The 12,608-nt window shown below is 48.2% G+C and overlaps 1 protein-coding gene across 1 annotated transcript in view; it reads right to left on the bottom strand.

Annotated features, from left to right (window-relative positions):
* Window positions 1-6,055: 6,055 nt before the first annotated feature.
* The window catches only part of BFSP1 (beaded filament structural protein 1), a 39,626-nt gene continuing 33,073 nt past the window's right edge, over window positions 6,056-12,608 (bottom strand). Inside the window, exons 6-8 of the mRNA XM_017512708.2 lie at window positions 10,613-10,833; window positions 8,986-9,071; window positions 6,056-7,113 (exon numbers count right to left, since the gene is read on the bottom strand). Coding sequence (XP_017368197.1) covers window positions 6,224-7,113; window positions 8,986-9,071; window positions 10,613-10,833 — 1,197 coding nt within the window. The 3' untranslated portion in view covers window positions 6,056-6,223. The remainder of the gene's footprint in view (window positions 7,114-8,985; window positions 9,072-10,612; window positions 10,834-12,608) is intronic.

Here is a 12,608-nt window from a genome sequence, read left to right as displayed (position 1 = left end):
AGATAGGGCTAGTGTCGAACTCCTGACCTCAGGTGATCCTCCTGCCTCGACCTCCCAAACTGCTGGGATTACAGGTGTGAGCCACTGTGCCCTGTTGGCTGGGCTGGTGTCAAATTCCTGACCTCAGCTGATCCACCTGCCTCAGCCTCCCAAAGTGTTGGGATTACAGGTGTGAGCCACTGTGCCCAGCCAGATCTTCCTCATAAGCTTAAAGTCAAGGAGAGAACTAAATGGAATTTCCCGACATGAAGCTGGAAGGAAGAGACAGGTAGTGACACCAGGTTACAGGTGTATTCTAAGACATTAACTGAATTTAGCGGCAGACCCTGTTGGTGCATCCTCTGTATCAGAGAGTCTGTAAACTACAGCCCATGGACCAAACCCAGCACGCAGCCTGCTTTTGTAAATACAGTGTTGTTGGAAACAACTGTGCTTGTTTGCTGCCGTGCTGTCTGTGGCTGACTTCATGCTACCACAGCAGAGCTGAGTAGTTACAGCAGAGGCTGTGAGGCCTGCAATCTGGCCCTTTACAGAAAAAGTTTGCCAACCTCTGCCCTGTATCTCCTTGGCCCACCTAAAGGTCATCTCTAGACAGTTCCTATGCATGCCAAAGGCCATTTTATCTCTGCCCAGATGCCAAGATGCACCATACCTCATTTGGAGCAGGCCAGAAATGCTAGGGCATCAATGCCCCCAGGCCACCCTCTCCTGAGAAGAATGGGATGGATCACTGGTGGAGGGACAGCTCAGCTTCCTTGTCTCCTGCTTGGAAAAATTTGAACATGTTCTACCCACTCTCTTGAAGGCTCCTCAGTGGGATGGAGCCCCAGCTGCCCACAGTGGTGGCCAGCTCATTAATGCCCCTGTGTGGACATGTCCCTTCCCCATCTCATGCCCCTTCCTCTCCAGTCAGGAGACAAAAACCACACCAATGGTTTTAACAGAGAGAATTTAATACAAAGCACCATCAAATTAGTATAAACAATTGTTACCTAGTTAATTTTAAAAGAAAAAGAAATTAAAAGTATCACGTGGTCCAAAAAGTTCATTTGTGGGAGCTGGGGCTCACACCATGAAGATGCACTCCTGGCCTGGGCAGGATCCTAAAGCATCCATGGCAGCCCAGCCTGCCTCAGCTTCCCACAGTGCTGGAGGTGGAGCACAAGTGCATGTGTTAGGACCCGAAAGACGGTGAGTTAGACCTGGCTGGGTGAAGCCAGAGGACACTCAGGTGGAGGTCTGTAGTGGTCCCGATGAGCACATCGGTCATCTGACCTGGGTAGAGGTACACGAGGGCAAAAGACTAAAGAAACCACGCAGCAGCTGGTTCACTCCCAGGTTTTCCTCAGGACCGCTAGCTCTCTCACAGAAACCCATGCAGTTCTTTCCCGGTAAAACCAACACTTACAGGCCTTAGGGTTCTCCCTAAGCAGGTGGTATGCGGCTGGTCATGAAATACAAGTGCCTAGTGGACTTCTGGTCAGCAGAACTTCAAGAAGTAGCTAGCTACCACCTAAGAGTTAGAATTAATATAACTTGGAAGTCTCAGAGGTGGGAGCGTGCTGGGACCCAGACCAAGCAGGGGCATCAGCAGACTAGTGCGGGCATCTCTGCAGAGACTGCGATGAGGCTGGTCCTCCAAGTGCCGGGAAAACGGAAAACTGGATGCAGCTGCTGCTGCAGGAAGGAATTGCCACCACCAGGGTGAAGAAGCTCTCAGTCCGTTTGGGCTGCTGTAACAGAATGTCATAGATTGGGTACGTTATAAACCACAAAAATTTATCTCTCACTGTTCAGGAGGCTGGGAAATCTGAAATCAAGGTGCCAGCGAATTCAGCGTCTGGCAAAGACCCACTTCCTGGTTCATAGACGGCACCTCCTCTCTCGGAACTCACATGCTAGAAGGGGTGAGGGGGGTCTCTGGGGTCTATTTCATAAGGGCACCAATCTGGTTCACATGGGCTTTGCCCTATGACCTAATCACCTCCCAAAGGCCCCATTTCCTAATACCTTCACCTTGGGCTTAAGGGCTTCAATATATGGATTTGCAGGGGACATAAACATTCAGACCGTAGAAGGATTGCTGGGGTGATATGGACAAGAGCAGAAAGCAAACAAAAGGGAAGGAGTGGATTCTCCCTCCTCCAGCCTTTCAGCTTAGCCCCAGCTCCCCTCTAACAGCACCTCCCAGGGAGCAGCTGGCTAAGCAGGAGCTGACGGCAGAGTCCCAGACTACGGGGTAGAGAGGGACAGGTTTGAAGCCAGAGACAGGAGCGTACTAACCAGCAAGCCAAGCTTCCGGCAACACCACCCTAACAAACCGCCTGCACCCAAGACCTTTCTCAGGGTCAGCTCTGGGGGCAACCCAACTTAATCCAGACCTCCTTAAGTTATCTATTGATACCAACCTTATTAATTAGCATTATCTTTGGGGTCTCTGGGGTTACAAGCAACGAAAACAACTCTAACTAGTGGAAACAAGTAAGCAGTATGTCAAAAGCCCTCAGGCCTGAAGAACTGGCCAACACCATCCTAAAAGAAAGGCGGGTGGATCACGAGGTCAAGAGATCGAGACCATCCTGGTTAACATGGTGAAACCCCATCTCTACTAAAAATACAAAAAATTAGCTGGGCATGGTGGTGCGTGCCTGTAATCCCAGCTACTCAGGAGGCGGAGGCAGGAGAATTAACTGAACCTAGGAGGCAGAGGTTGCGGTGAGCGTGCCATTGCACTCCAGCCTGGGTAACAAGAGTGAAACTCCGTCTCAAAAAAAAAAAAAAAGAAAGAAAGTGATTGGAGCAAGGCTGGGGACCCAGAAACACTGCGAGGATTGGTAGGTGACCTTGCCAGAATGCCCCCCACAGGGGACAACTGCCAGCACTTGCAGCCTTAGCTATATTGGACTCAGATATCTAATTTCATTGAGGGTGGATCTGATTGCTGGTCTGGGTCACTGGCCCACCCTGACGCCAGAGGAAGGCAGGGTATCTTGATACGTTAGGCCTTATCCAGTGTGGGAAGAGCGGCTACTCAATACAAAATCAGAGCTGTCGCCTGAGGAGCAGGAGGTAGGAGTGGCAGATGTTCATGTGCTGTCTTCTGTGAAAGGAAGCATCTATATTTTGAAGAGGAGGAACGCGAGACAGGACAAGGAGGCCAGTGCAGGGGGCATCGATAAGTGCTTTTCTTCACAGGCATCTGAGGGTCAAACCCACTGCAGATCTCCAAGAGAATGTGTAGAAGATGCCTAAAAGTTACCCTAACAGTGGCATGAGAGAGCTAGGGTGAGAGAGACCTGCTCCTCCAGGTTCTGTCCACCGTTGATTGAGGGCTGCTCCCGGGAGCATGGACTCCCCAGGACAACCGGTCTGCCCAGTGTATGGACCAAGCATGCGCCTGTGGCCACAGGAAACTCTAAGGCAGAGTCACGTGCGCCTGCCGTGAGAAGCCATGAACCAGAACAGCAAGAGTTGGGGGACCTGGTGAGACAAGAGGTGGCTAATACAACAGCAGCGATGGGTCATTGACTCAAGTTCTGGGAAGAAGAGTGGGGCAGGGGCCGCATAGCTGCAGTATGGAGCCGGCAGCCTGGGAGAGTCTTGCTCCCAACAGACCTGAAGCTGCCTCAGGGAAGAGGAGATCGAGACCCTGCCATGGATGCTATCAGGAGGCCTGCTCTGAGCCCATGTTACTAACAAGAAACTCTTTATAAAACCAAAGGTTTCATGCGTATTTCAAAGACCCTGGGGAGAGAGAAAGCCAGGAAATAAACCCATTCTGCAGCTTTACAGGAGAAAACAGAACCAGACTGGGACAACAGAGTGTCAAGAAAATGAGCAAGTGGGTCAAATCCCTGGGATCGCTGCATAGACAAAGAGCCTGACTAGGCCCCAAAGTGTGCACTGCAGCCAACCCCACATTTCACAGCATGGGCTCAACCTGCGGGCTGAGGTGCCCCTGCCAGGCAATGGTGCTTACCTGGTCCCTGCCTCCTACCCTGACCTTACCTCCTTCCATTGTCCCCTGCAGTCCCCTTTATGTCTCCTGGAACAGGCCAAGTTCGTTCCTGCCCTAGGGCCTTTGCACTTGCAGCTCTCTCTGCCTGAAATGCTCTGCCCTCAGCTCTGTATGTGATGCCCCATGTTGTCATTCAGGTCCCATGTGACCCCTTCACAGGGTCTTCCCTTAGCACCCAATCCAAACTAGACCCCCTCCATCACTCTAGCAGGTCGCGCCACCTGAGTCCCTTCATGGTCCAGTCTCTGACTTTCTCTTCGCTACCTGCTTGCATGGCGTTTCCTTCCTCCCCCACTAGAGCATCACATCTGTGAGAGCAGGAGCATGTCTCACTGTTCCTTGCCGTCTCCCAGTGACCAGGACCGTGCCTGGCACAGAACAGATCCCAATCCAATTTTTCTTGACCGATTGAATATAAAAATGACGTTTCTCTCCAAAGCAATACCCCCTGCATTTTTAAATAATATAAACTGAACACATAGTCCAGAAAATAAAAAGACCCAAGGAGAAAAAGAAAGGCTTTGCAGTAGCTGTTAATGCTAAAGGTAATAGACACACAGGCCCAAAGCCTCATGCAGCCTGAGCTCCAGCTAATGGGTTCCATCATTCTCCCTTAAGCTTTCAAGTTATAAATATTTCAAAACTCAGTGGAGTGGGTTCCCCATTCATCTTTTAGAAAAAACAACAAAAGCCTAATTCTTGAAATCCAAACCTCAGATGAATTTGGAACAAGATTGTTGAAAGCTCTACATAGAAAGGAAAGTTGACTCCATTTAGTATTCTATTATTTGCAACCAAGAAATAACAGAATGTAATTTGTGACTCTGTCAATTTCCTCTAATAACGTGTAGTTGTCTTACCAGATGCTTTTTGTTGGCTGATACTATAACCCCTTTGAACACATTTCCTCAGTTCCCTTATTGTATTTTGGAGAAGCTACACAGGGAAGGAGATTTTTTAATTGATATAAACTTATTTTTGGACTGCGAGTGGAAAGGTAGATACTGGAGGGCAACATAGAAATTTGTGTAAAGTTTCTGATTCTGAGTAATTTCTATGTTTTAGGATGTAACACAGTAAGTGCCAGCATGGCATGTGCGTGTGTGAGTGAACGCACAAAAACATACACACTCACGTGTGCCACAGCTCTATTATGGCCATTGAGGGCATTGATAAATCTGAAAAATCGCCCCTTAATGGCACAGCACACTGTCAGGCACATAGTACATGTTCAATAAATGCTTGCTGGACTAATTAACTCACTTCTAAATAAGGAACTTACCCAGTGACACTTGATTTTGCGTCTTGAAACCTGACCTAGAATTGCAATCTCTGAGTGAGAAAAGTTTAAGTATCTCATACCAAGTACACTTGGTACATATATGGTGGCAGATGACACTGGTGCCCTGCCTTCCATGTATATCCAGACCTGACTTCCAAATGCTAGCACCTAGACGTCTGCCTGAGAGCTTTCTTGGCCACCTAGAGCACACCTCCCACTGGCTGCCAGGAGTTGGTGGATTAATACCCCAGCTCCCTCACCCCTCTGGGAGGCTGACTGAGGCGCATGATCTAAGCTGTCTCCCAGAGTTCTTCAGTGGCCCTCAGCAGGAGCTGATTTGGTAACATGAACCTTATTAGTGGCTTTCTCTTTCCTGTCTTCCCCAGTCTCCTGCTTGTGCATCCTAAATTCATACTCCAGTGAAGCCTCACATTCTCTGCTTTGGGATTAGCTTCTGGGGGAATCCACACTAAAACAAATGTCTTTCATCATTTCATCTCTAACAAAACACTCATCCACATAAGCATGCACTTGTGCTTGAAACGGAATGAAGATGAGCCAATGTCATCAACCAGCATGTTTCTGTGTGAAAGCCAGACGCTATCTGAGTCTCTAATGAAACGTACGAACCAGGATGAAGAGCATATCTCTTTCCTAAATGAGGACAGTTGGTGGCCATTTAACACAGCATCCTTGTCCTCAGTGAAGCTGACCCACTTACCTTCCCAAGGTCCCTATTAATTAGACAAAGGATGTGCAAGCAAAGAAAACGTTTTAATGAAGGCTTCATTGGCAATGCCAGATGGGTCAACTATGGTCTAATCCAAACAGTAACCCTCACCCTTTTATCATTTGCTCTAAATTATCAAAGCATTACCCCTACAGTGGCCCCAAAGACATTTTCTCCATTAAACCTGGGCATTTTAAGAGCCCTTGTCTCCCAATGTCTTCTTGTCCGACTTGGTCTTTCCAATCACGGTCTCCACGATCACAGCGGTTTCTTCATACGTCTGAATGCTCTCCGTGGAAATCTTCTCGATGGATTCTACCACTTCCACTGTCTTATAGGCCAAAGCCCTGGGAGGGCCTGGAGGCTGGGGTATAGATGGTTCCTCTGCACCAGGTGTGACCTCGGGACAGGGTCTCCCGTACCCCTCATCCTGCTCCTCACCCTCGCGTTTCTCCTCCGGGCCTTCCAGCTCTATGCCTTCTGGCTCAATCTCCTTGTCTACAGGCTGCTGGCCAACTGGCTGTCCATCTTCTTTCTCCTGCAGGCCAACCTGCCCATTCTCTAAAGGGGGCTTGGGTGACTCGGGAGAGGGCTCCACCTGGCCTTCATAAAGCACAGACTCTTCTGCAATGGAAACAGCCACCCCACCTTTGGCTGCGACAGAGGAGACACAGAACCCAGGGTCCACGTAACTGGCATCCCCTGTGACCAGCACGTGCCGCTCTTTGGTGTAGAGCTCAGTGGGAGTCTCGGGCTCTTTGGGGGATTTCACTTTCTCCTTGACCATCTTGTACATTTTCCCAAAGCCTTTGCTTATCTGCGCTCCGTCTGGCACATCCTCCAGAGCCCCTTGTTGTGTCAGGGGACTTGCTTCTTTACTTTCTGATTCAAACTTAGATTCACTTTCCTCTTTAAGTACCACCTGGACCAGCTTTGTGTCTTCCAAGCCTTTTAATGGTGCATCTTCCAGAGTTCCGTTGCTTTTGTCTTTGGCTATAATCTCCTTTCTCCTTGGAACATTCTTGGGGAGGACTTTTTGTCTTGGTTTTGCTGCTGTTATATCCTGCAGAGCCCTGGTAAGATCTGGGAAAACACACAGGCAGAAAGTCAAGTATAATTGTCATTGAGAGAGAAAGAAAAGGTGCTGGTTAGAAATAAACGCCTATAGTACTAGGGTGGGCTTCCCTCATATGGAGCAGAAGCAATGGAAGAAAGGCCCTGGCTTTGCTGCTCCATGGCCCAGGCTGAGGTCCAGCTCTGCACACCAGCTGGGCGACTCTGGACAAGCCACTGGATGCCTTTGGGCTTCCAGAGAGAAGGTGCTCCCTGTTCTGACACCCACAGTTCACCACCACACAGGCAGAACCTAGCAACACACGCAAGCCATTGTCCTGACATTCGGTGGGAGCCCTCGCCCCTGTTCCCACTGCAGCCCCGCTGAGCTCACAGCAGACACTTGGATCCACAGAAGCCCATTCCCCAAAGTTATTCTCTCCTCTGACTTCCTCAAAGATGGCAGAGCTACCTGGGGGCTTCTGACATGCACAGGTAGCCCTGGGCCTGGGTTTGGAACCCATCCACGGTGGATCTACCCCATTCTATATTTAGTTCAAGCTAGATAAATCCCACCCAGCTGTGACCAGCCTCCCCTTCCTCCCAGGCCAAGAGCGGAAGTGATACTATGAAATTCAGAAATGATGGTAATAGCTTGTCCGCAAGCGCATCCTCCTGCTTCCAGACTAGCTAAAAGAAAACACTAAAAGTGAAGAAAACACCCGAAAATCTCACCTAGCATAATCTGTGAGACTTCCCAGCTCCACCCACATAGTGAATTTTGAATTTTTTCAGCCCAAAAGTCATCCCCTGCGTCCCTTGCCACTGGTAACCACTGGGCAAGAGAGACCAAGCACGGGCATCAAGCACGGCTGACTCACAATGCAGAGCCAGGTGAGCTGGCAACAGCAGACACGAGTCCCAAAGCCACAGGAGCAGGGGATGCAGAGGGGGACAGGGCACAGGAAAACTGCTGGGAGCTGCTGTACGAGAAGGAGGTGCTTACAGGACTGCACAGAATCTCAGGGCCTGGTGTCAAAAAAACCGCAAGAGCCCTGCCTCCGAATTATTAAGAATTTCAGAACAGCATTAGCAGAGCAGAAAGCCAAGCTGGGACCTTTCTGAGAGCGAGCTCTGTGCAGGGCTGCACGCCTGCAGACCTGGCCCTGGGCATCCAGCTGCTCCCTTTCAACCACATTGACTCTGGAACACCATTTCCACAAAGCCTTCTGAGTTGTCTGGGAAATAAGAATTTCAAGGCCCTATAGGCATGAGTATCCACATTATCACCTTCTCTTATTCTCCCCAAATGCTGGGCTTGTTCAGAACTGGGAGATTTCTATGTGAGGTGAGGTCTCACAGATCCAACGTTGAAGGCAGAAGGCACATTTGCCAGCCAAGCTGTTCCTGCCTGGTTTAAGGGTGGGGAGAATGAGCAATGACCAAGCAGCTACTCTGCACTGGACACCATGTTGCACGCATTGGCACAAACCCATTGATTTATCATGGGGAGCTGGTGGAATGCAATCCAATGCTCACTTACTGCCAAAGTGAGGAACAAGAAGTGAATACTGAGTTGTACTTTTCCCTTCATTAAATGCCTTGTGTTGCAAAAGTTATTGCTGTCAAAACATAAAACAAATATAAAAGTACAAAATAAATGCCTCACGTTAGGGTTGGCATGCCCAAGGTAGCCTAGACCCCCAGTCGATTTTTCTCCTTATAAACTTCTCAGCTCAGTCACCTAGCAAGCAGAGAGTGGGAAGGAGTCCTCCCTCACATAAAAGCATTTAATTTCCAGATGGATCAGAAGCAAGCATGAATGTTAAAGTCAGGATGAAAGCCGCCTGGTTTTTTTCAAGACAGAAAACAAAACAGAAGTCCAGAGTTGGGAAGCGTTACCTTTCCCACTGGGTCCAGTGCTGAGTGAGACTCCATGGCTCGGGGTGAACAGGGGAATTGGAGTTTCATTGAAGGCAGAGCTCAGCCTGGCAGAAAGAACCAGAAAGGACAAGCCAAACAGATGGTCGGGGGCAAGAGCGACTCTCATGAATGTTGAGCAAAATGAAAAAAAAGCTTTCTCTAGACCAAACTGCTTATGAATTAGATATCATTCTAAACAAACAGCCATATACACATTTACAAACTGGATGAGGACATAAAGGAAACAAGCATTTCTATGAGCTCACGTCATAAACTGTGAAACATACCTATAAAAAATTATAAAGTGGGGATTGCTTATAATCTAAAAATGTCACTTCTCCATTAGACAGTATTTTTCTTTTGCCTTTTTTATTTTTTTAATTAGAGTGTTCAACCCAGGGTGAAGTATTTAGAGCAAATAGGGCATGATATCTCCAACTTATCTGTATATATACACGTGCGTGTGTGTGTGTGTGTGTGTATGTGTGTGTGTGTGTATAGAGAAAAAGTAATAAAGCAATTGAGGTAAAATATAAACAATTGATGAATCTGGAGTATCCAGGGGTTTCCTGTTCTATTCTTGCAACATTTCTACCAATTTAAAATTAGACCAAAATCAGAACTTATAGACAAATAAAAGAGGTATCCAGCCATCATTCTGTTAAGCCCTGTCCGTAAAACAAAAATGTTGACAAAGTCATTTAAATGCCAGTTCCAGACTTATTCTTGTAGATGTGTGCAGAAAGTGTTCACTGTGACATAAATGTAATTTGGAATCATGCCAGATACACTGACCGGCACTGGAGACAGAAAAATGTGATCCTGCTTTTCCTGCCAAGCATTCGGGTACTCACAGCCCAGACGGAGCACCCGGGGCGAAGGGAGGAGGTGGGGACCTCAGTTGCGGGGCTTCTCTTTTCATTCAGTCTAAACCCAGGAAATTAGCAAGACTGAAGTGAAGAATCACAAATTAATTCCCAACCTGTTCTCTGGAAAATCACTGCACTGCACCTAAGAATATGGAAATAACTGGAGAGAGAGAGAGAGAGAATTTTCCAGCTGTCTTAAAGTGACTAGGGATCGAGTCACAGCTCCACTATGGAGGAGACCAGACAGCCAAGTAGTGACAGCCACAGACTGACCCAGCGAGGTGCTAAGAATCATGAGGGTGGCAGCAGGAGCACCATCAACACCTCTGAGTGCCCTCGAGTGCCAGGCTCTGTGCCAGGCAACTCACCTGCAGCACCTCATTAAATACTCCTGGGCATCCCACCTGCTGGGACACTTATGTCCCCAGAGGCCTATGGGCAAAACACAGACTTCTCAGTGAGGGCTTTTCTGACCATCCTACTTAAAATTGCAAGCATTTCCCCATCATCCCTGTTGCCACCACTCTCCTCCCTGCTAGAACTTCCTCCTTAGCACTGGTCATACCTTCATCCTCTGTCTCCTTTATTAGTTTTCCAGCACCCATGGGGTCAGGAATTTTTGTGTTTCTTTCCCTGCCATATGCCCACTGCCTAGAACTGTGCCTGGCACGCAGTAGGCACTCAACAAAGAGTTGTGGAAGGACGAAGTGGCCGGGACAGGGAAGACACACTCTCACCTGTTGCCTTCAATCTCGATGATACGATGGTACCGGTCCAGCTCATTCTTCAGGGTTTGCTGGGCGACCGCCAGCTGCCGGCAGTCATAAGAAGACTTCTCCAGGACCCGCTCCGTCTCCTCAATCTCCTTGCGCAGTGTCTCAATCTGCTCGTTATAAAGCTGAATCTCATCGTCATAACACTCATGGGCACTTTTAATAGCTTGTTCCAGAGTTGTTGTCTGCGGGCAAGGACACGCTGTAAGAAAATCCATACCCCTCCTCGCCTAAGAGACAGACCTCACCAGGAAAAGGAACCTGGACTCGGTGAATGTTTTATTTTGCTTCTGTGTTTCTCTGCCCATTAGAGATTAGCAATGAATCACATTGGAATCCTTAAGCTAAAAAGAAATATGAAAACTAAGCTTCTATGTCCTTGAACAATTTTTTTTTAATAGAGGATCCCACCTTGCCGCGAGACAGGGGTGCTATCACAGCTCACTTCATCCTTAACCTCCCAGGCTAAAGTGATCCTTCCACCTCAGCCTCCTGAGTATGTGTTGGGACTGCAGGCAAGCACCAACATGCTGGGTTTTTTTTGGGGGGAGGGTGGTAGAGATAGGGTCCCGCTTTGTTGCCCAGGCTGGCTTCGAACTCCTGGCTTCAAGTGATCCTCCCATCTCAGCCTCCCAAAGTGCTGGAATTACAGGCGTGAGCCACCACACCCAGCCCGTCTTGCACTAATGTTAGCACCCTGTGTAATTAACCCATAAGGAGGCCGGCCCCAAAGGCAGTCTGAAGACAAACCTAGAAAATAAAACAAAACTAGGCCAGGTGGCTCACCCCTGTAATCCCAGAACTTTGGGAGGTCGAGGCCAGCAGATCACTTGAGGACAGGAGTTTGAGACCAGCCTGGCCAACATAGTGAAAGCCGTCTTTACTAAAAATACAAAAATTAGCCATGTGTGGTGGCACACGCCATAGTCCCAGCTACTCAGGAGGCTAAGGCAGGAGAATCACTTGAACCTGGGAGGCAGAGGTTGCAGTGAGTCAAGACTGCGCCACTCCACTATCGCCTGGGCAACAGAGCAAGACTCTGTCTAAACGAAAAAGAAACAAAACCTGTTATCCATGGAATAATATGTATAATTCAAACAAAGTACATTCTTCCGACTTTAATGAATTAGCATAAATCTGATAGCCAAAAAATAAGTAAAAAGAAGAGCATACTGAATAGATAAGATGGTGCTTTTATTGAAATGCTGAGTGGGAGAAAAGTTTCCTTGTTCTCATTAGTCACCATGGGCGCTTTGATCTTCTCCCGAGTTTGGATTGGCAGAGTTACGTTTATGTTTTGATAGTTAAGGTGTGTGTGTGTTTGCACTTGTGTACATATAAAATAATGTCAGAGAAATACATGAATCAGAGCAAGTAAAAATTAAGGCAGTAAAATAGAAAGAGGTAGTTTTATATTCTGTGTAAGAGCTTGTGATGATACATAAAGACCTGTAAATGCTCAGTCGTGTGCCACCTAACAGTACTTGTACCTCAATCGACAATGGCCTGCATACAGGATGGTGGTCCCATAAGAGTATAATGGAGCTAAGCAATTCCTGTCACCTAGTGACAACCGCGGCCATCCTAGGGCGGTGGAGACACACATCACTCACATATCTGTGGGGACGCCAGTGTAAACAAACAGGCTGTTCTGCCAGCTGCATAATGAAAATGTTGGGCCAGGCATGGAGGCTGACACCTGTAATCCCAGCACTTTGGGAGGCCGAGGCAGACGGATCACGAGGTCAAGAGATCGAGACCGTCCTGGCCAATATGGTGAAAACTGTCTCTACTAAAAATACAAAAATTAGCTGGATGTGGTGGCACATGCCTGTAGTCCCAGACACTCGGGAGTGTGAGGCAGGAGAATCACTTGAACCCAGGAAGTGGAGGTTGCAGTGAGGAGAGATCATGCCACTGCACTCCAGCCTGGAGACAGAGCAAGATTCCACCTCAAAAA

The sequence above is a fragment of the Cebus imitator genome, unplaced genomic scaffold (genome assembly GCF_001604975.1).
Source record: "Cebus imitator isolate Cc_AM_T3 unplaced genomic scaffold, Cebus_imitator-1.0 Scaffold475, whole genome shotgun sequence".
In the NCBI taxonomy this organism is placed as follows: Eukaryota; Metazoa; Chordata; class Mammalia; order Primates; family Cebidae; genus Cebus; species Cebus imitator.
This window is presented reverse-complemented; position numbering and strand designations above follow the sequence as displayed.